Consider the following 23,517-nt stretch of genomic DNA (forward strand, 5'->3'; position numbering starts at 1 on the left):
GATAAAGAGGAGAAATAGAAGCAATCAAACCTTGGCACGCCAAGAGACAGCTCCTCAGAGAGCGCCCGTGTCTTGACTGACACGGCCCCAGCGGGGCAGCGCGGGGCGCGCGCGGGGCGGCCGGGTAACGGCCGGCGGGTAACGGCCGGCGGGACGGGTAACGGCCGGCGGGACGGGCGCCTCGCGGGGCCGGCGCCGCCGCCTGAGGGGAGCCTGAGGGGGCCGGGCCAGGGGGTCGGGCTGCCTGTGTGTGTGTGTGTGTCAGCGTGAGCGCGTATAAGTGTGAGTGTGTGTGTGTGTGTGTGTCCGTGTGTGTGTAGCGGCGCACGCAGCCCCCTCCCCCCGCCGGCTTTGTGGGGGGGGGCGGGGCGCGCTGCCAGGCCCCCTCCTCTCCCCTCCCTCCCTCCCTCCCTCGCCCAGCGCGGCGCTCGGCTCGGCGCGGCGCGGCGCCCCCCCGACTCCCATGGCGGGCAGCGGCGGCCGATTCGGTGCCGGCAAGCTCCGCCCGCCGCCGGGCCGGAGGCCGGCCTACCCCTTCCCTCCGCCGCCCCCTCCGCGGCAGCCCGCCAGCAGCGCCACAGAAGGAGCGGGGCTGGCTGGCTCCCTCTCCCTCTCGCACACACGCATACACGCACGCACCACACACACACACACCGCACACACACACACACAGGCACACACACACATACGCACAGCCGCTCGCACCGCGCCGCTTCTCTCCTCTCCCATGCAGGCAGGCGGGCAGGCAGAAGATGGCTGACTCGCCGGGGCACCCGCGCCCCGGCCCGGCTGCGCCCCCCGCCCGCCCGCCGCCGCCGCGCTCCCCCCGGGCCCTCCGCGGCGCCGCCTGCCACCACTGAGAGCCACCCCCGCCCCGCTGCTCCCCTCGCCGACCCCCCCAAGAACACCAGCAGCCATTTCATCTCCACCAACTAGACGCAAAAAATGGCAGAAATGGAGAAAGAAGGGAGACCTCCCGAAAATAAAAGGAGCAGGAAGCCGGCTCACCCGGTGAAACGGGAGATCAATGAGGAGATGAAGGTAGGTGCCTGCGATGGGGACGGGAGCAGGGGGGGTCTCTCCCGCCCCCCCCTCCACCATGCATGGAAATGAAATAAGAAAGGATCTCTTGTCATTTTTTTTTTTTTGTAGGATGCACTGAATGTGTCTCAACTCCGCCTCCTGGGCTGAAAACAGAGACGAATTCACAGGCTGCAAATCCTGTTCATTGACCAGCTTTGATTTATTTATTTTTTAAAAAACTCTCCCTCATTGGGTTTTTAAGCTCCCTGGGTGCTAGTGATGAGCGTTTTTTTCTATAGCAATCCCCTCAGGTAGCTGGGAAGCCCTAAAGTTGGGAAAGAAAGGGACCTCTTTTGAACACTGTATTTCTCTCCTTTTTCAGTAGCGAGCTGCAACTGTGTAATTAAATTGTCAAAGTGAAATGTTATGGTCTGAGCCGCACATCATTCTTGTACTTAAGCGCAGAGACTCCTTTTCTCTCCTTTTCCTTCTCGCCTCCTCCTCTGGTTTACATGCTTCACTTCACAGTTGATCAAACCAGCAGAGAGGTGTTGTTGAAAGGTAGCTGTCCGAGGGCTGCTTTTGATAGAAGTGTATTTATCGGTTGGAGGGCTGTCCTGTCTGATAGGAAGCGGTGCCAATCCAGCTGCGTTCCGGAGGTAGCGCCCGAGGCAGCCGCTCCAGATGTTAGGATGGTTGCGATTTCACAAAAACATATTTCAGGACTTCTTTTATCGTTAGGTCTCTGCTCCAGGCTTAACTGGTCCTTTTTTTTTTTTTTTTTTTTTTTGGCGCCTGTTTTGCACGCCCCTTCTACGTCTGTTTATGTTACATCTCTCATTCCCAAAAGTTGTGAGCAGTCGATTGTGAGACTTTGGCTGAACTTGTTGTTATTGTTTAATGCTCATATGAAGTAATTAAACCAGTATAGCTTGGTTATATGATAAAGCTGCTATCATTTACTTTAAATATGTCATTTATTAAAAAACTAATTGTAAGTGGAGGATTGCTTAGAAAATGTCACACATTCGCATAGTATGTCGGCAAGTATGTAAATATATGCTATGTATATTGAAAGTATCTTTGCTTTTGGGAGCCCTGACCTCCCCTTGTAAAATTAAACAGGAATGCAGAGTCTCCTCCCCCTGCTCCTCTGCTACACATCACTGATTCCAGATAGGTGTCCTTTGCTGCTTAAGGCAGGCATTTGCTCGTGCTGCCTGGGTAATGAATGTGGAAACAGCTCGGTGCATGTCAGAATGGGAAAGGTGGGCAAGGGTAGTATGAACGGAAGGAACAAAATAATATACTGCTGCTGCCTTGCGTATCAGTGCATCTCTTCAGAAACAAACTATACTAGTTTCGAGTCCCAAAGAGCATTATTATTCTTTGTGAGATATATGACACATTCTGGTTTTGGACAGGGTTCTGTACAGGCACCGGATAATAACCATAATTGCTTATTGTAACCTCACGTAGTTTTGAGGACTGCAAAGATCTGTAGTATAGGGCATTTGCCCCTTAGAACTTTGCTTAATGTGATCTATATGGATTGCAGCTTTTACGTTTCATAGGTTCTAGAATTACAAATTAGCTAATTTTAATCAAAACATGTGAAATGTTATCCTGGCTGGATATAAAGGCTGACTGTGCTGGATCCTCTGGGTTTGTTTTGTTTACTTTGGCTGCAGGCACACTCAGCGGTTTGGGAGATAGTTGTTCTTCTACAGTATAACAGATGTTTGTCTGAAAGGGTGAGGAAGAAACAAAAACAACATTGTGTGAAGGAGAAAAATTACACAATTTTAAACTAATGCTTTGCTATTAAGCACTGATGTTAACCTTCACGTAGAGAGTGTCTCTTTTTTAATCATTTGTAGCTGCTTAATGTTACAAACCTCAAGAGTTCAGCTGACTTAATTATTAAAGGCTATGGATGGATAGAAATGGCATTTTGAACTGATATGTTTTCCATTTGAGAATGAGATAGCTGGTGGCAGACCCTTTCACAAAACACAGGCCACCTTACAATGTAGTCTATGCTATTGCGCTATGCTGGGAGACTGCATTTTCAGTAGGGCAGTTGACTGCTAGAATCCATGGAGGAAAAAAAAAAAGTTGTTTGAATTTTTAGCTTGTTGACAAAATTAAAAACCTGTGAAGATCATTCACTCTTTTTATTTCCTAGTCAATTAAGATGTCTAGTTGTTCTTCCTATAAACCTGAGGAATACAATAACATAACAACTTGGTTACATTGTATAAAATGTTTGCAACAAAATGACAGAGAACACAATGTGCCCTTGTGTAGGTCCATATCTGTAATGTTCAAACAGCCTGGCTGTTTCCCTTCATCTGAACTGCTTTCATCTGGACCAGTGTAAAATAAGCTCTGGTAAGTAATCACGGCAGAGCAGAAAGAAAGGAATGTATACAGCAATAGACAGCCTAAGCTGTAAAAACTGTAACCTGAGTATCAGCAGCAGATCAGATATCAAGGCTTTAAGGTAGGGGAAATGAAAGAGATGAAGGGGAGGAAAAGACGAGAGAGGGAATGGAAAAGTCAGCTTGGAAAGTGAAGGAGAAGTAGGAGGGCCCCCTCAGGGAAATTTGGCTCAGGGATTAGGGAATTTTATCATGGTGTACAGTGACCTACTCAGGTTTCAGCCCACGTTGGATCGAATTGCTTCCCTTTGCTAGCAGAAAGAAAAAGGACGGGTGTATATGTGATTTTTTTTTTCCTTCGGGTAATAAAAAGGCCATTGGTACAAGTGTCTATTTTAAGTACAGCAAATGCAAGGCACTATGAATGAGCAATAAAATTACCTCATCACAGAGACTTCCTTCAAGATTTGCTGTTTGATATAGTCAGATATTTACTCAAGAACAATCACAAAACCTGAGCTGCTTGGTTTTGGTCTGTTCCAACAGTAGTGTTACAGCTCAGTTTTAACATGACTGGAAATTCACGTTGCTTGCTGTTTCGTTATGCCAGATATTAAGTTACATTTTTGTTATCACTAACCTAATGTACATGATGGTTATAACAAATTTTAATTTGATACAACATTGTGTGCAAAAGTACATGACTCTGCACAGTTTTTCGGTATTACATTTCAATGAAAATATATTCAGGAGGAAATGTTTTGTTTTGCTGTGACCTTCACAGTCTCTTTTTTTACTTTTATTTTTTCCTTTCTTTTCCCTTTCCTCCTTCAGACTGTGCCTTCCAGTTATTTTCAGAGGTAGTATTGTTCATCTCACACTTTGGAAGAATAGCAGATAGTTATTCTCAAATTAAGTAGTGGAATTTCTCACTTTTTGGTGTATAATAGAACACCTAATACATCCAAAGCTAGCATAATCAGAGAATCTGATACTATGTTAAAACTAACTTAATTTTTACAGTTTAATTGATGAAAGCACTTATGAAGTGCTCAGTGATGATTTTTCACATCCATCCCTCCTCAATTTCCATATGCCATCCTACTGTCAGACAGCCGTGCCATTCAACAGTGAAAGCTAGGTGCTTTGCAGTTTTGTGAAATACATTGGAATAAATTTAAGAAGTTACATGAAGTATGTTTTACTGAAAACTCTCTTCAAAAAAACAAGACAATGTATCTGCATATTTAGAGTCTCTGTCAATTGAAAAGCTAGCAATTAATCTGTGCTCTAGTTTCACAGGGCTGCTCCATGTGCCCAAGGAGTTTACCATCTATAAATATTCTCAATAACTAATTTGTATCTAAAATTGGGTTTCGTTCCTGATGCTTAAAGCTTAAGACAGCTCCATCTGTTATAGCTTAATAGTAAACTCATCAGAAGATCATTCAGTTTAGTTTTTTAATATTCCCTATTTGGCATTTAAAAGTACCACTGTCAAAATTAGGAAAGCACTGAAACAGACATAGCAGCACTGCACTTGGAATGAGCCAGATCGCTGTGAACGTTAAAAAGATTTCAAGGAAACTCCTCCCTTCTCTCCTGAAAAGCGAAAAAAATGTGTTTGTAAAAGTGAAAAAGCAGACAGACTTTATCAATTGTACTATTTCAGGATTCTGAGGTGGGTGTTTTTTTTTTTTTTTGTTTTTTGTTTTTTGCAAAGTCTGCAGGGAAGTAGTTTTGTGGTATGGCTGCAAAAGGGAGTTGCATTATCTGCACAGGGAGCCTCACCTACCTGTGCATTATATAAATGCTTATCCAAACTAAGTGGATAAGCCCACATTATAGAAATGAATGTATATGCAGTAGGGCAAAGGAAATTAAAGCAACAAGACAATTTACTTTTTGATAGCAAAAGGGTCTGATTATAAAATTCAATATGGCGACAGCATAGCATAAATGAGCAAAGAAAGTGAGGGCTGGATTTAAAAAAAATCGACAATAAAACATTTTTATTTCCTCTATGCAGTGGAGGTAAAAAGTGAATTTGTGGGACTAAGCACCCAGTGGCTTATGCATGCAAGGAAATGGAATGGAGCCACTGTACTTCCTCCAAAATCTGAAATAAACATTCAGCAGTAAAACTTAGAAGAAAATGAGTCTGACAGACTCATTCTTTTTTGTGTTTCCTGCCTCCGTGTTTGCCAGGCCTCGTTCTGTGAAGCCAAGCCTTGCCCCCTGTGAATAAGGTTCATAGAGAAGAAAGGCAAGAGGCATAAAATGGAAACAGAAGCATGGTTTAGCTTCAAAGCATATTAATTAGTGAAAATTTGGGAAAATGATGCATTGTAATGTAAAAATCAAGCCATAGGTGTGCTGTTACAATGAAATTAACCTTGAAAAGGAAATAAATGTGATTATATTTTTACTGCCTAGCATATAAGTAGGAAAGAAACCACAGTCTGGCAAATCAACATACTCTTCTTCCTTTTTTTCCTGTGAATAGGAAGCAAATTCAAGTCAAAATACCAACCAGCATAATAGTTGGTTAGTTATCTTCCTGGCTCTTCCAGGAGAGAGGATATTTCTGTGTAGTACAAGAACAGAGAAATCATACAGTTAAAACATGCAAATTACACCTTGCCCCCAGTGGTTTTAAGCGGTTTGGGACTTAGCAGGGGGCAAAAAAGAATGGCTGTTTAATAGGAACTGAGGACTTTGGCGGTTCTATGTAACTGGGGCCACTGGAGCACTAGAGCATTTTAAGGCCAATTTCTTTGGCAAAGATGAGCTAATTCTGTTGCAACTGCAGTGAATTCCCTGGAAGTTCCCTGCGATAGTACGCAGCTGCACACCTGCACTGTCAGCTAAAGTATTGCAGGAGACTTGGCTCTGGTGGGTTGCTGGTATGTTAACTGACTGTGTTGGTGCACTTGCAATTGCAGCTGAAGAGGCTATCAATATTTCTACCAAAGCTTTGGCAATCTGGCTGCTTGGCGTAGTCACAAGAGACCAAATGTGATGTAGTGGTTTGAGTATGGAAGGACGAGGCAGGATTTCTGTTGTTCATCTTCTCAGCTCTGACGTTGATTCATGCTGTGAGCAGAGGCATGGCTTTGTCTCTTGGGATGTTGAGCATTCCTGGGAGGGATGCTAGGTTGAGCATCCTAGTAGGGATGACATTAGGTTCAGTGCTATAATTTTGGAATGAAGTCCATTGGCACTGTTTCCTGACCCCTAGCAGGACTCCATCTGCATTTAGTAGGATTCTCTTTGGGCTCAAGGATTCCAGCTGATCAGTGTAATTGCTAAATAGGGATGTTATTGATGATCAGCAAGTCTTTCCCTGGTGTGGTGGTCACATCATTTCAGGCCTCTGCTAAGGCTGTGGAGTTGGATTGGCAGCCTCTGTCCTGCACACCCTCTGCGTCCTTGCAGCAACTGGGTCTGAAACAAAGCATGGGCTGGCTTCATTCATGCCTTTGCTGTCCTGTTTCTGCAAGAGCTTAGAATTACAACTCATTCGCGTCCTCCCTCTGATCATCTGCACATCTTGTTCTCCTTTGGCTTTGGCAGGTCTATTGTCTCTCAGTTCAGCTGGTTCCTCTCTAGGCTTCTTCATCTTCTGCTCTCCTGCTCCAATGTCAGGTCCTGCATTCTTGCTTTTTTTCAAGCACTGTAGTTAACAATTGTCACCTTTCCTTTCACTAAGGCTTTGAACATAGTCTATCTGTCACTGAGCCTCTGCTCTGCGTGTACAGGCTGTATACTAATTGTCCTACTTCCTTTCCTGTAACTTCATCAAGAGCTGGGCTTTTTTTTTTTTTTTTCTAATCCACACAGAGAAAAAATCGCCTCACGTTATTATTTGTATTTTTGACTGTTGGCACCACACAGATCTTTACAAATCCCATCATGTTACCGTATCTTGAATCCGCTCAGACTGGAGCTAATATTGAAATGGAAGGAAGGAAGAATATAAGGAAGCAATGAAATAATGTTGGTCAGCATCAGGCGAAGAGCTTGAGCATATGACCTGTGTGACTATCATCTAGACTCAAAGGATGTTAGACATCGCTGCAAAGGGGCATTTTAATCAGGGGTCTGAAGAAAGATAATGTAGTTGTTTGGATGTGGATGCTTTTCGCATGCGTGAGAATTAGTGTGGAAGAAAATAACATCTCTCAGCTTTGACTATCAGCTTGTTAAGGATAAGGTCATCCTTTTGGTTTTGGTATGTACAATATGCTCTGCAATGAAGCCCTGGCCTTTAGCCACTGATAAAATAGTATTAAAAATGATCTCCTTCCTCATTTGTCTTTCCTATTATAATTTTTTTTTTTTTAATTCAAGCGTCCTTGTTAAGAAATCATTATGGTAAAAAGATACTTACTTTTGTTACCACTAATATGTGACTTCACCCTACTCTCATTGAATTTAATAGCAAAGACCCCATGGACTTTTTTTTTGTAAAAGGAGTCATGTCTCTGTTATAACTAATTTCTAAATCCAACGTACTTTTGTCATTACAGCTGTTATTTTTGTATACCAGTCGTCATGGACAGTAAAAAGAGACTTGAAAGCTAGTCAAACTTTGTGCCATTACAAACTCAACTATCATGTTGACTAGATTCTGAAGATGGATACTAAGTTGCATAAACATGTATGTCTTTGTAGGAAAGAATAAATATATAAAGCCTAGCTTACGTATTCCTTGACAACTTAATTAGAAATTACTCACTGCGTGAGTTGATCAACAGTACAAATAAACGCAAAGCATCCACGGGAGGCAAATTTAGAGCTACTCAGTTAATTGGGTTGCATGAGGTTCAAGTTAGGCAGACTTTGTTAATTGGACTCCACCTTGCTAGATTAATCTCTAGGGCTATATCTCCACAGCTGAAATTTAGCAAACCAGGGGAAGTTGGCACAGCTTTCCTTTGGGACTCCATGGACCCCTTCAGGTCAGATGCTTCATTCTGGGTAAACTGCACTGGTGGGGTTTCGCTTCCCATCTCTAGACCTTTTCACTTGGGGTTTCAGTGTTGAGGGAGAAGTCTTCTAAAAGAGTAAATAACAAACAAAACCTCATAAAATGTCCCAAATCAGGTACTGGAAACAGTCCCCAAACTGCATCTATTAAAATGAGTATTTCAGTATATTTAAATAGTATAGATATTAGCCACACTACATCGCATTGTACTCTTTGTTGCAAACTGTAATAGTGTGATATAGTTCAGACATAACTGGCTGTCGCGTTTGTTATGCTGAAACTAGACAGAGATGTGGACCAATGCTGTTTTCTGGCCGTTCAGTGCTGCACAGAACAGCCACAGAATCAAGTCTTCCAGCAGGAGGTCCAATGAAAGTGAAAGGGGAAAAAACAGGGAAATTGATGCTCCACAGGTCTGTTGTGGGATTTTGTTTTGTTTTGTTTTGTTTTTTTCCTGAAATGTATGTTTACAGCTCAATTGCAGTGGTGATACTGTAGGAAGAGTATAAATTGCTTGTGTTTGTTGCTTATAGCTGCTTTACAACACTCCTTGACTGACAGGAACACCTATGCAATCTGGTGTGATGAATGAGCCAGGAGCAGTGCTGCCGCTCTCTAATGTTTCGGGGCAGAGCGTCTGTGGTAGCTTTGAATTCTGAAGCAATTATGATCTGATGAATTTTATTTATTTGTTTATTTAAATGCCTTGAGAATTGCTGTGTTCTATCATTACACTTGTTCCCACTCAAAAATTAAGCTAGTGCAGTTACTAGACAGAATCTGGCAACCTGTAAATTTGATGTATGCTATTTGTTTTGAACTGGTATCACGTTTTTCTCATTTCTATGCTGGACTCCAGAGCCACAGGAGACTGCTTATCACGATCTTTATTTTAGGTGTCAAGATCTTACAATAAAATGAAGTTTTGAATTTGTTTTAAAAGAGTGATAATAAAAAATAGAGAGATCAAATTGAAAGGCGCATTGTTCATGGCTTTTTCATTTCATTTTGTATTTGTCATATTACTTTAAACTGATTTTTACAGTGACAATAATTCATTAGCCAGTTATCATTCCATAGGTCCCAAACCTATAAGCCATAGCTCCATGACGCTATTCAGTTTAACAAAGCTTTGTTGCCTGGCTGCAGAATTCTTAACTTGGTCTACTAAATCTCATGGCCCAGTAGTGAGTATTTTCTATAGAAACATTTTTGATACATGGCCTAGAGGACATGCTTTTTAATAGAATTTGAGACTTATGTCAGTCATGTTCCATATTTTGCGTTTCCATGCAAGCATAAAATGTAACCACACTGCTGCTTGGAAATTGTTTTGAAAATAAATATAGCAAAACTGAAAAAGGTCATCTTAAACAAATATGATAGATTTTTCTATGAAACATTATGGTAAAATGCTTTCATGGTATAGAGTTTTTTAAGGGCCTTGATTCTGCAAGGGTTTATAACTTTGAGGAAAAATGTCTTCACTGTGATTCTATTTGATTTGGTTCATGTGCACCTCAAGGAACTGTAGTTGTGCCAGTGACCTACTCCATCTGAAAAGACTGTAGCACAGTAAGATTAATTAACTGCTAGCTGAAAAAAAGACCCTTAGTTTTCTGTTATTTTCTTGCTGCAGTCTTAAATATTTTATGGTAACACAGATTCTTTTTTGCAATGAATATATGTTAAAATATTCCTGACATTGAATGCCAGAGCAAAAGTAATAAATAACTCTTTTCTGCTTTCTTTAAATTACAGATGTATGAGTCTTTGTCATAATTACATGTGCCAGTCTGAGATTTAAATGCATTACACTTTATACACTTGACTTATGAAATGAACATTAGTCTTTGAGGAGGTGGCACCAACCTGGCAGTTCCTAGTGTAGCATAGATACAGTTCGATTTATGCAGTCCTCCCTTCATTCCAAATGATTATTGATTACATAAATAAGTAGGTAATTTTTCTCTTTCAGAACTTTGCAGAAAATACTATGAATGAGCTTCTTGGCTGGTATGGTTATGATAAGGTTGAACTGAAAGATGGAGAGGATATTGAATTCAGGAACTACTCTGCAGATGGGGAAAGCCGACAGCACATTTCTGTTCTCAAAGGTAATGACATTTAATGTTTCTTTGTGCAAAGAAGGGTTAACATCCCACCCTATCTGAATTGGCATGGACTAGGAATCAAGTTCTGCTGCTTATTTTGTGGCTGATTTAAATAAAAATATCTGAGAGTACCTTCTACTAAGAGGAAGCCAACAGACTACAAGGGAAGTCATTTAACAAAATGGCTGTTAGCAGGCACTAGTATATCTTCACGATAATACCTGTTGTGAGTCAGTTGAAAGTCATATACCTATGATACCAATAAGCTGCTCACACCTGGAAAAAGAGGGAGTGTTTGCTTAGCGATTGGAATTTAAGGAACCTTTATGCTTATAAAACTAATGCTTTTGGCCTAAGGCTTTTTAATAGACCAGAAGATTTTGAACTGAATTATTCACAATGCATGTAAGAATCATCATGAACATTCATAAAACGTTCCTTAACAAGGTTTGTAATATATTGTATTCTACAAGTGCTTTAGGAGTTTTCAAGGGGTGGAGTTTGTTTGAGACATTACTGGATCTTCATGTAGTGTAACTGTTCCAAATGTAAACAGTGGGATTCAGTCTTTTTGTGCAGCAGTTCAGTTGCTACCTTTTGACTCTTCAGCCACAGCAAGTGGATAGGGACTTGTGATCAGAGCAAAAAGAAGAAACATTGTGAACACAGCAAAAGAGTAGGAAATTGCTGGATCTTGACTTATCCAACAAGAGTTTCTCAAAGATGAGGTAAAGACAGGAAATTGCAGAAGCTTTTACACTCTTGGACTGCCACTTTTTACTGCATTTATGGCCAGGAGCATTTGGGATTTCTTTCTGATGGCAAGCAGCTGCACTGTATTCAGTGAGTGTTGCAATGAGTAGCGATACTAGAAAGCCCAGTTCTGAAGGAGAGGTGGCTAGATAGAACGTGAACAAATTGGAGGTAAGGTGAAACAATCCAATTGTGTTAAAATTGAATGTTTGCAGCCTGTTAGTTGTATAGTGACCTTGGTGATCAATATTTGCATTTCGCTGAAAATGTAATATGTTTAAGTCACCTCTGAAGAAACTTGTTCTTATGTTGTAATGTGATTCATTTATCCATATTTTAATAAATAGATCTTACGATGGATGATTTGTGGATACAATCTGTGAACAATGAAATTTGTGACATAATTTTGTTATAGACACATGATACACATCATATGTTTTTTGTACCAAACAAAGATGTCAAATACCTGTGCCAGGTAGAAATTTTTGGTGTATACAGTCTGTGGGAGAGAAAGTACTTTTCTTTTCCTGTGACTTGGGAGGAGAGAGAATGATAAGAATGAATTCCTGCCCCTTAGCTAATGGAAGGGCATTAGAGGAATTCCTATAAATAAGAATCCTGAGGTGATTTGGGATTAAAGAATTACAATCATAACTGTCACTATTCTGTACACGCTTTGCTGTAATTTCAGTATTTTGTTCTTTTGTTTAAATACTTTCCATTACTACTACTTACCATATTATTGGTGGAGAATTAGGAGCTCTTTTATTTTTCAGTTTATGTTTCTTGCATAGTTAGCGAAGTTATGTGGTGTGTGATCACCATGAAAACAGTGGATGTAAAGAACAGGAATAGGGTATCATTGATTAAATCAGGTATACTAAAGGCATGTATGACAAAGTAATTCCCCTCCCCCCTTTCAAGTGTAGTTGTGTTTAATGTGATTTTGATAAAAAAGGAATATTTCTGAAGAATGCTGGAAAATATCCATTTATTTAAGAAAATATTCTTTTTTTTGTGCACTCTGCTTGAATTAGAGTAAGTAATTTAATGAACAGATTGGAGCAAATATTTAGGGGCATCTAAGAAATGTTTTTGTCATACTGTACAATGTGTTCTCTGTGTTTTGCAGAAAATTCTTTGCCAAAACCAAAATTACCTGAGGACAGTGTTATTTCACCATACAATATAAACACAAGCTACCCAGGGCTTGCCACGGGAAACGGACTTTCAGACTCACCAGCAGGGTCAAAGGATCATGGGAATGTACCTATTATTGTCCCATTAATTCCACCACCTTTCATAAAGCCACCAGCAGGTAAATCATAATCAATATTTTAAAATAATAACTACCATTGACACCTATCCTGAACTTGCTAGGTTATGACTTATTTGAAAAAGTTTTGATTTCAAAATTCTTAAAAACCAATCACTGTACTCTTACAGGGAACTTTAAAATTGAGTGAGAGTCACTTTCTTTGTTAATATTTTTGAAAAACTTTTGCAAATACAATGACAACAGTCTGCGTACGTACTTCTGCTGCTGTGACACTGCATGCTGGATTTTACTCCCTCAGCACTTCAGCAACATGTGTTTTAAACAAATTATTTGGTTTTGATGAATAAAGCCTTTATATAAATTAGTGAAAGATGGTTAAATTAAAAATAGGCTCCACAAAGCAACAGTAAAAGAGACAAAACCATCAAATCAATATCATGTCTCTATATCAGGTTAACAAGCTCATCCTGGGAAAACTGTCTCTTGATTCTATTGAAATCCCTGACCGTTGTCTCTTGAGGGTTTAATATGATCTGTACTCTACCCAGGAGACTTCACTGAAATTGTCTACATTTTCATTAGATTTTTATCAGGAGAGATTTTTATAATATGGCATTCCTCAGAGTTTGTGTGAAAAATGTTTTATTGCACACTGCATGCTGCTCACCGTAATCTATGAAAGTAACTCTTGTGGCTACGCTAGGGTGATTATTTGCTATGTTGTTATTTACTGTTGTGCCCAGTGCAATAATTGGTGAATTTAGGTAGCAGCATGCTCAGTCCTGCTTCCACAGGAGTTGCTGGGTGTCTTCCCGAATGCTCAAGTGACTGAAGCACAAGGGAATATAGAGTGACCTATAATAAAGAATGTTACCTCCCTGCACACAGGAAGGCAGTTTGGCTAAAGAGTCCCCACCAGGCAGGAGAATATGTCTACAGTGGCAGAGCAGCTTGTAAGATCAAATCCTGAGCGTTAAGTGGTCTTCTCTGCCCTTCATTACATTTACAAAAGTTACCTGTAAAGCACTGATTGGTGTGATAAACCGTTTGCTTGTTGACAGTCATTTGACAGATGGATTACAGTTATCCCCTCTCCCCCAAATTATGTTAATGCTATATGGTGTTATCTCCAAAGAAGCATACTATTATGCTATGAATAATTTTCAAATATTTCCTGATATATGTTCCTTGCCAAAGACTTCTGATATATTTTGTACAATATTTGCTAATTACCAAAGCTATTTGGGCCCATTTCTCTAGCCTTTACCCAGCTAAAGATCTCGGGCCATATGGGCTGGATCCTCAGCTGTTGTTGATTTGGCCCTAAAGCTTTAATGAAGGGGCTTGTGTCATCTCAAGCTATTTTCTCCTCTAATCAGAGTCATGAATGAATTCACAATGCTGAATCTGTGGTCTATGAGCACAGGGCTATGACATGAATTGTGCAAACTGCAGTAGGTACTGGATCTTTATGACATCTAACAAGCAGGAGGAGATGGAATTATGAAGGAGAAAAACAAATTACTTCAACAGTAGTTAAGAAGACACGGGGGAACCATGGTGAAGTCAACTGCCCTTCTGTTCTTTGCACATCCACCTACCACGTGTGTGTTCTAGTATTCAAATGTACCAGTAAAGTTAATATTCAGATGAGGCCTTTCATAAGTATTTTTGAGCTTTGAGATTTTACTTCATTACTTTATAATGAATATCATTGTTTTACTTACATAAAGGATATGAACGCATAATGTCTACCTTCTTTGATATTATGCCATGATCAGTAGTGAGCACTAGATTACCATGACTGCTGAGCAGATGAGCATATTTATCTCACCCTTGTTTTTGAGAGTGAAGCGTGGGAGGCCTGAAGGGGAAAAAGAACCACAACCATTGTAGGGTTTGCAATAAGCCTCGGTAATAATTGTTTTGTTTCATTATAGGGCGTAGAAGCCCTAATCATGATCACCCCAAAGAGCTTGCAGTTAAGTATAGGAAAAGAAACAACTGGTGAATAATGCAAGCAGAAGAGGGAGTACAAAGGAACCAGGAGAGCCAGCATGAGATGAGAGACAGTGGTCTTGGCACTGCACTTTGACACTGTTTTGCAGGCACTGCATCAAAGCAGAACTCTTCAGAGCAATATAAAGCAGGATAACTTTGGGGATGTTTTCTAGGAGTGCCTGACAAGCATAAGGGGCAGCTTGGGAAACAACACAAAGGTGCTTATTTGTACTGAACAGGCAAATGAAGAAGACTCACATCACTGAGCACTAACGCTGAAAGTCAGCATTTTAAACGTGGGGAAGCTAGGCTATGAATGGCCTGCCCAAAGAAGAGAAGCAGCTTATATTTGATTGAGTTAGTAAGTGAGGAAAGGGAACAGAAGGGAGCGGGTGGAAAGAGTCTAAGACAAAGCTTAAAACACTGGGCAGAGAAAGGGACCTTCGCAGCCACATTTTGAGTAGACATCCGTAGGGCAAGGTTACTGTGTAGTAACACATTGCAGTGACTGAGATGTGAGATGCTGAAAGTCTAGATGAGTCCAGGCTTTGTGGGTGGGGAAAGCTTTGCAATATTGCTTGGGTAAAAAGTCTACCAGATTTAAATAAAGCTCAAAAAGGAACACCCACAGTCAAAAATGATACCTAGATCATGAACATGAATGACAGGGAATTGAATACTTTTTTCAGATAAGATTCTATACAGATAAGATGGAGAGGGAGAAGAGAAAGAGCAGAGCACTGGAGATGCTCACAGGAGCCTGAAGGGAGAAATAAGCAGGGTACTCTGTAAGGTGCACTAATGTAGCAAATGCAGAGATTAGGAAGGTAAAAAAGAGGCAAAAAGAGAGTCAGGAAGCCAAGGAAACAGGATCTTCTAGGATGTAGATACTATTCTTTGTATCTGAAATAGCTGCCAGGTTGAGAAGGAGGAGGAAGGTGTACTGATCCTGAACTTTATCTAGGAAGCAGTCACAAAAGATTTCTTCAGACCAAATCTTCCGTGAGTGTTCTGGAAAACTTTGAACAGTGTCCTACGTGCACTCAGATTTTAAATGAATATGCTAAAACACTGAATAGTTAACAAAAATACATTTTTTCCCTCATGCTTGTCTTACAGCATAGCATTTTTTCTCTTTGAAAATCAAAGCATTTTGAATAGTGTGACTAAAATTTATTTCCAAGTGGTTTAGCTTTCTTTTTTAGTCAAATGAAACATTAGGTAAAAATTTTGCTTATACAAACCTAGAAAACATTAGACTGCTATCTGACCAAATATTAACGGCTCTATTAAAGGCACTCTGTCTTTGCAGTACCCTACAGTTACCCCTAAAGAAAAAGTTTGAGTTAAACACATGGACCCTGTGTGGTGCATTGTCTGTCTAGAGACTCAGGTTAGCGGCACATCAGTGGAGGATGTTAATTCCAGACGTGAGAAACCTCCATGAAGAATATTCTGCTGCCAGTTATTCAGATCTGGAGACTGTCCACAAGAGCACACCAGCTTACCTGAACCACTAAGCAGGTAGACCAAGCTCAGGCACCATCCAAACCAAATGGGGCTTTATCTGTCAATATCAGCAATCTGACCTGCATCTGGAAGCAAATAGGAAGCCAGAGCAGTCTCCAGAGAACTGAGGTAATAGTCTCCTTGTGGCTAAAACCCTTCCTTCTTCCCCAGCAGGCTGGTAGCTACACTTAACTGCTACTCTGAACAGCAGATTCTGAGTGATCTTCCAGGTTAGTCTCAAATACAACCGATTGCAACTAATACGAATATTAACATATCTTCTGCTAAGTGTTAGAGCATTCTTTTTTTTTTCTGCAAAGGAGCATAAAGAAAGTATTTCTTTTCAATAAAAAAACTGAATTGAAATAGCAAGGAACGAAAATGGGGCAGCCAGGAATGCTCTAGAAATAAAAATACTGTCATATTTGTGCAGGGTTTATGATACTAATGTACCTTGTACAAAAATCCTAACTTACATTCTGCAGCACCCATAGTGACATACAGAGTAAATCTCAGCACTGGGTGCCTCTGCCCTTTCACTTGAACAAGTTTGGATGGCTGTTGTCACGTGGGATGAAGGAAGGTTAACATAAAGACTACTTAGTCGAAGAAAAGTTGCAAAAAATTCCTTAAATGTGGGCAAGAACATGTTCCCTTCTTCTCCCAGCATCTCCTAGTGTTACAGCATCTCAGTTTCCTTGGTCATTTAAGAGCGGTCTTTGGTTGACTTTCTCCCATGATCCTCATGGCAGTGCCTCAGTAGGGGAATACAACTGCTGTTCAGTCTAGCTTTTGGGCATGAGTGTTGGCAGTAATATTCCCTTTCCTGTTTCCTTCTGTGTACGTGTGATGTACAGAATACATCTGTTAATTCTAAGTATCACAGACAAGAACTAGGCTCCCTGCTATGCTGCAGTATGAGGGAAGGTCACTGTTAAGGGAAGCAGTGAAAGAGGAGGCAAAAAGGATGCTACCATTCAGTTGGCTGAGCTTTCTACCAGGAAAAAGTACAAGGAAAAATAATGCTCCCTCCTAGAGTTTCCACAAGATGATGAGTACGTTTGGGAAAGGAAAGGGGATTTAAATCCTCCAACCCACAAATCGGTGCCTCTACATCATGTTTCGCTCAGTGGTTTCCCAATGACAGCGGTTGGGGTTGTACTAAACCCACGTATTGTATGAGGAACTAGCAAAAAGGAAGGAGGAATGGCCTCGAGAAGCTATATCTGATGAGGCAAAATTTGTCAGAAGTGAGACAGAAACATTTCCAGTAGTGAGTACATTGTAAAGTAAACCTATAAGTTGGAAAAAACTATGAAAGCACCAAATACATAGAAATGTTGTATTCAAATACTGAAATGAGTAATTAGATATTTTGTGGGAAGGGATGAGATACTTTCTGTGCTATAGCTTAACATAACTTTAAAGTTTCTTTGTATATATAAGTGCACATGAATAACTTGGAGCTCTTACTGGCTGCTGCTGCACAACTTGTAGAATTAAGTAGAATCCTTGCCTTAAGAACAGTCTGGAATTTGCACGCTGTAAACTATATCAACGTTTAAATTATATTGGAGGAATTTGAAAGCATGAAAGGTTTTTTAAATGGTTTTTAGCAGGGCAGTAAAAATGAAATCTAGGATTATCTGTCTAAATTCACTAAGGAATTGGTTCTGTGACTATATTATCAAGAAATCCTATTCCAGGCATAACCCAGTGGCAGTTTTCCTTAAATAAAGACCGTATTATCAGATCTAATTAAGCCTATATATTGAGGAGCCTTTCATTTTACTATGCTCTGGATCCTGCTTCAGTATTTTCCAAATCTTACTGCAATTGCTGCTGAACAGTATTGCCATTTCTATAGCTGCAGGTTTGGCTCTCTAATAAAGACCACCACAACAAATCTTACAGTCACTACTCTTCGACTTCTCTCTCATTTTCAGTTTGAAACATCATCGAATTTACACTGATCATAGGCTTTTTATTGCCTATATTTAAAATGCCAGTTGTTGCCAGTGTGCCTGACCCACCGTACTGTTGGGGCCTTTTGTTCTCTGTGGAGGGCCAAGTGTTTCTTTTGGGCTAAAAAGAAAATCATAACATCTGCATTTGCAATCTAATATTGTATATTAAAAATACACGGGGAGTTCCCCCTCTATTAGCTGAAACAGATGCTTTTTTGTTTGCATCTGTAAATCTTGCCTAAATGCCAGCTTTCATTTCTGTCATGCGTTCAGTTCTTACTGAAGTATGCGTGAGAATGTGTCTTAACTCTTGCGTAGAAAAATGTAGGTAAGTAGTGGTTCCCCCACAAAATTTTTCAAACAGAGCTTGGACGCTCCGCTATATCGACCGACTAGTGAACTTCAAGAGACTGACCCTTAAAAGGAAACACGTTACAGAACCCCTGAGATATTTCTAGAGCTGTGGTTGCAACAATCTTTCTGTTGTAAGCCATATTTTTTAATCTTCCTTTGGTAATTACTTTTTCCAAGGTACTTTCTGTACCTTGGATTTGTCACACTCACCATCTATTTAGAGAATCAGCTCTTTAATGCTTTAATGAGAGGTTCTACAGTAATATCTCAGAAGTTTTGTTTTATAATTTGAGATTAATTAGATAAAATGTGTTGGATGCAAGAAAAGTGATTGAAACTACTTCTACCTTGCTTGGGAACATCTACCTCAAGAACTACTTTGAGATGAAAAATCCAAATGCAGGAAATTTTCTTCAGTGGAAAACTAGGACTTCGGGATTGTCCACAGAGTATCTCAGAATTAACCATTATGAAATCCTGGCAGGTCCTGGTGGAAAGAGTGAACGTGTATCGTTAATGCTGCAGATGGTACAGTTTATTTAAGATTTAATTTCTTTAAAAAGGAAGTTTCTCAGCTTTTCATTGCAAATCAGTACTGCAAATAGCTAAAAAGTTTAAAGATACGTGCCAGTGAAATGAGTGCAGTTCCCAGCAAGGGGCAAAAGGGCTTTTCTAGCAGATTTCTTAAACTCACCTGAAAAAACTGAGATCCAAGCTGCTGAGGCACAAGCCGAAGTGAGGAGTGGGACACAGCAAAGAGAAAAACCAGGAAAACACAAGAAAGCAGTAGAAGGGGAGGCACAGCTATTGGTAGCTGTGGTGGAAAGAAACTGATATGCCAGGAAGAGGCGGGCCGTCGGGAGACACCGAGGAGGGCCGAGATAAAAGAAAAATGTTTTCTCTACCAGATCACAGGTGCAGCCAGAGCCAGGGTACAGGTTTCACAGAAACTCACTCAGTCCAGTGGATGTACCCTTTGAGATGCAGATCCCTGCAGTACTGCAGTTGGGCACCTTCAGGAGTAATATCTTCTTCTTGCCAGAACAGTTGAGTATCTTCTGCTGAATTTCTTGCGAGGAAATGGGGAAAGTAAAATTCTGGAGCACTGGTTCAGGGAACATCATAATCTGCAGGATTAGAGCTGTACCTGCATTGAGTTTCACCCAAATTATTGAAACTAGAATTGAAGTTGAAAATACGTATCAGTTAATTCAAAATAACATTAGCAGAATGCTTCAGCCTTAAAGTTAGTAAACTGAGCAGGATTTTATTCCAGAATTTTAGGGATTTTAGGATCATCTTGCTAAACGCTATAGACCATGCTGATTTCCTTGAATAAAGGGACAGAGCAATACATGATGGATTTGTTCTTATGTACTCCTTGCCTTCCTTCATTCCTCTCCCCCTCCAAATTATGGTTTTGTATAAGAGCGATTAGCCTAAACTGCTATTCATTGGTTTTAAGAGGAACAATTTTCTGCAGCTCCTTCACATTGGCTTGAAAGGAAAAAAATACCAAGCATTCTGCTTAATTAAGACCTAAAGAGGCAGTGCAAACTTTTGATGATTAATTGAAGCATGCTTAGACTGATGCATATTTAGTTATTGTAATGTGATAATTTTATCTTGTTATACAAACTGCTCCCTTTGGGAACATGATTTAACACTGCAAACACTCTGTGTTTATTGCGTTGTTCATTATGAAAAACACACAGGCTAAAAACCATAAGGAGATGTATCTGAGTAGTATCTGTGCAGTGGGTGCAGGGAGTATTTCTTTCAGCTGTAATGACACAACCAAGGGGCAGAAGAACACAATATTGGAACTCCTAAATAACTCTTCCTGGGAAGAGATGAGAACTTACAAAAGCAGAGGCTGGAACTTCAGATCTTATACTGTGTATGAAAGAATATATTTTTCTATTATCTGATGTACTTATAGAAAGTGGCATTTTTTTTCTTCAGTTCTGTTGAAAACTCTCTTGTTACTATTTGGTGTCTCTATGCCAACTCTGCTTTGTCTTACCTGTATGAATACCCCTGCTACCTTTTGTAACTGTGATAAACCTGAGCACACGCTAAGCTCGTTGCAAGAGCAGGTCATAAGGGCACAGCCCAGGTGGAAAGAAAAATGCTGTTGCTAACAAAAAAATTTTTTTTGGTCTAACCATTTGAGAATGATCTGTACCTTAGTATTGGTAAGACTTGCAAACATTCTTTTGTTACTTTACAAATTTGTGTCAGCCTAGCTATGTGAGTCCTGAAGGTGATGGTCAATGGTCTTCATCAACAGAACTGCTCCAGCAAGCGCTCACAGGACAGACATGGGCATGCTGGCAGAATGAGCTTATGTTACTCAAGCCAATATGCTAAGCTGGACCTACCAGCAAAAGTTTATCTGTATAAAATAGGAGTACATTGCTGATGTAGTATAACTATATAATTATTGTGGAGAAGTTCTCTTAGTGCAGACTTAACCTAAAAGAGTTTATAACAAATTCAAGATAGAAAAGCTATCTCAAACTACTTGATTCAAAATTCTCCACTTCCCTGTTTTCTTGCTGCTGATTCTTCTTAGTGAATGTTCTAGATACCAGTATTTGATACATTTTCATGCAAGAAGGGCAAGAATCTGGTAAAGCGATTTTTAAAGAATTTGGCCTTATGAAACAAAAGTCTGTGAAAAAGTGAGAGGGATCTTGACTTGAAGGGAAGCCTTGAATTACTGGCTTTGGATTGTTCCAGTTTGTGTTTAGCAAAAGGAAGCAATTAAATCACCAGCCTCTGGCTTTTCTTATTGCACATAATCTTAATGGATTTTTTTAAGTTATTGCTTCGCACTGCTGTGAATTGTGATGGTAGAAATACATGGACTATTACTTTTCTGTTAATGTTGCAGGCCTTTTTTCCAGTCACTAAACTTAATAGACTGTAATCAAACAACCCTAATAAATATTTTCACAGCTTCAGCTCAGACCTCTATTGCAACCAGTATCAGGAAGGCAGGCACACAATCAGCTCTGGACCTTTATCATTGTCCCCAGCTGTCATCCAAATATGTTACTACATAAGCCGTTGAACATGGCTCTGTACCTATCCCCAGTACCAAGAATGGGTACTTTTCTCTGCCATTCTCAAGTTCACTTGAGGCTGAAAGAAAGGGTTTGATTGTAGAGCAAATTTCCTCCCACTGTGCTGCATAGAGTTCTTACTGACAGTCAGTAGGGAATTGGTCACATGATATTGATTTTTTTTCTTTTTCTATCTGATGAATTGCATTATAAGAAGCTGGAATTACATCAAAAATTTACTTGGGCAAACCTACACCAGCAAGAGCAGCCATGACTTAAAAGTGGCATATTAGTGTACTGTGCCAGGAAGCACATACTTCTAAACCACCTTCTGCAGTATTGCTGTTTCTGGGCTTCTTTGCTTGGCTATGTTGGGATAATGCTTTGTAGGAGTGTGTCTGAGTCTTTTAAATGGAAGAGTCATCTACTTTTATTATTACTGTTAGTATTACTATTATTGTTAAAAGGACTATATTGTATTCCACCATTTTTGATGCCTGGGGTAGGAGGGAGTAGTACAGAGATATAACTGAAGTTCTTTGCATTTAGGCAAGCTCTTTCCCTCCTTTCCTCCTTTCCTTCCTTCAAAATATGAACATTTTGATTGAGAATATTGCTGATGCCTTCTGGGTAGCAGCTCTCTCTTCCTGGAGGCACAGACTGCAGCTGGGAATGGTTTGTGGACCATTCTCCACTGTTTATTGACTGACAGATCCCTGGACCACAAGTTAAGCAATGCTGCTTCAAAGGATTCCCACTTTGGTGGTGGCCAAATTCTGCTGATCAGGGCATGGGGAGACAACAACGTAAGAGAGTAGATGCCTCTCCTTGTCTCCTCCTCTTCTTGCCAGGATCCACATTAAAGGGAGTCTTTGGCCAAAGGAGGTGGAGTAAGCCTTACTGTCCTGCATAACCTCGCTCAGCAAAGTGTATAATGTAGGTTCGTCATGTAAACAGTTGTTGCTGCTGCTAGGATGTTATATAATTGAAAACACAGTCTTTCTCATCATCTGTGGGAGAATTATGTGCGTCTGTGAACAGGGAGTTGAATGTTAGCTACGGCATTTCCCCTCCTAAGTCATGCATACAAACACCTGAGAATCCCCGTGGCAGTGCTCTGTGCTTCTCCTTAAAAATTGTGCCCCAGAAGAGCCTAATGCTTTGAAAAGAAGTACACCAGCATCTCCTTTGCCGGTGAACTCTCTTCTCAGCTCTATAATTTTCTCTTTTCATTTATGACAGCTATTCTCACCAGTAATGAAGACTATTACAAAGGGATTACTGTTAGATCTTTTGTTTTCCAGAGATAAAATACTTCTTATCAATAGGAGAATATATGTTGCTGTTTTCTGAAACAAGAGGTTGCTTTCTGTTTCTTCTGGTTCACAGGATCTTTCTTCTCTTGCCGGGTAAATTCAAAGGGGCAAGTTCAATCTGTAAGGAATTGGTTTATCATAGTGTGAAAATAGTTGTACCAGGGTGCCTTTTTAAAAGCTTAGTACTTCAAATGGCTCAAGATAAAAATGGTAGGAAGAACTCTTGGAAGTTAGCACTCCAGCCAGGACTGGTGTGCTGGCTGGCCCAGAGAGAAAACTCTGACAATATGCTGCAAGAGCAGATTAACACCAGTTTGTGCTCCTATATATCTGACTGTTAAATTACAACCAGCTCAGCAGTAGGCCTTTTGACCCCTATAGATGGCCAGTGATAATTTCAGCCAAAGTATTTTGATTTCCCTTGATGTTCAATATATTAAAGCATTTATAATAATGGCAAATCCCACTCTAAAGAGTAAATGATAAAATGCACTAAACACAAATCTATATTATGAGTTAGCCTTAAATATAGGCTTAAAGTGTACAGTGTGATTAAAACTAAATGGTCATTTTTTTGCATTGCACAATTTTATTTGTAGCTATAAATCGTAACACAATTTGTGGAAGGAACAAAGTTACTATACTGGCAATATTTATTCTGTTAAGGTGAATAAAATGCAGCACGTAGTTCTGAGTTATGATAGCTGGGGAAAGGAGCCAAATCACTGTGCGAAAACTTAGTTTGCCAATAAT

The 23,517-nt window shown here is 40.2% G+C and overlaps 1 protein-coding gene across 4 annotated transcripts in view; it reads left to right on the forward strand.

Annotated features, from left to right (window-relative positions):
* Positions 1-538: 538 nt before the first annotated feature.
* SOBP (sine oculis binding protein homolog) overlaps positions 539-23,517 on the forward strand; it is a 120,935-nt gene continuing 97,956 nt past the window's right edge. The window contains exons 1-4 of one of the 4 annotated variants that reach the window (XM_068937960.1): positions 827-1,041; positions 1,153-8,070; positions 10,379-10,517; positions 12,400-12,585. In XM_068937960.1, coding sequence (XP_068794061.1) covers positions 8,047-8,070; positions 10,379-10,517; positions 12,400-12,585 — 349 coding nt within the window. In that variant the 5' untranslated portion in view covers positions 827-1,041; positions 1,153-8,046. Of the gene's footprint in view, positions 1,042-1,152; positions 8,071-10,378; positions 10,518-12,399; positions 12,586-23,517 lie in introns of all 4 variants that reach the window. The other 3 variants (XM_009676933.2, XM_009676929.2, XM_009676932.2) reach the window with 3 other exon arrangements.

The sequence above is a fragment of the Struthio camelus genome, chromosome 3 (assembly GCF_040807025.1).
Source record: "Struthio camelus isolate bStrCam1 chromosome 3, bStrCam1.hap1, whole genome shotgun sequence".
NCBI classification, from domain to species: domain Eukaryota; kingdom Metazoa; phylum Chordata; class Aves; order Struthioniformes; family Struthionidae; genus Struthio; species Struthio camelus.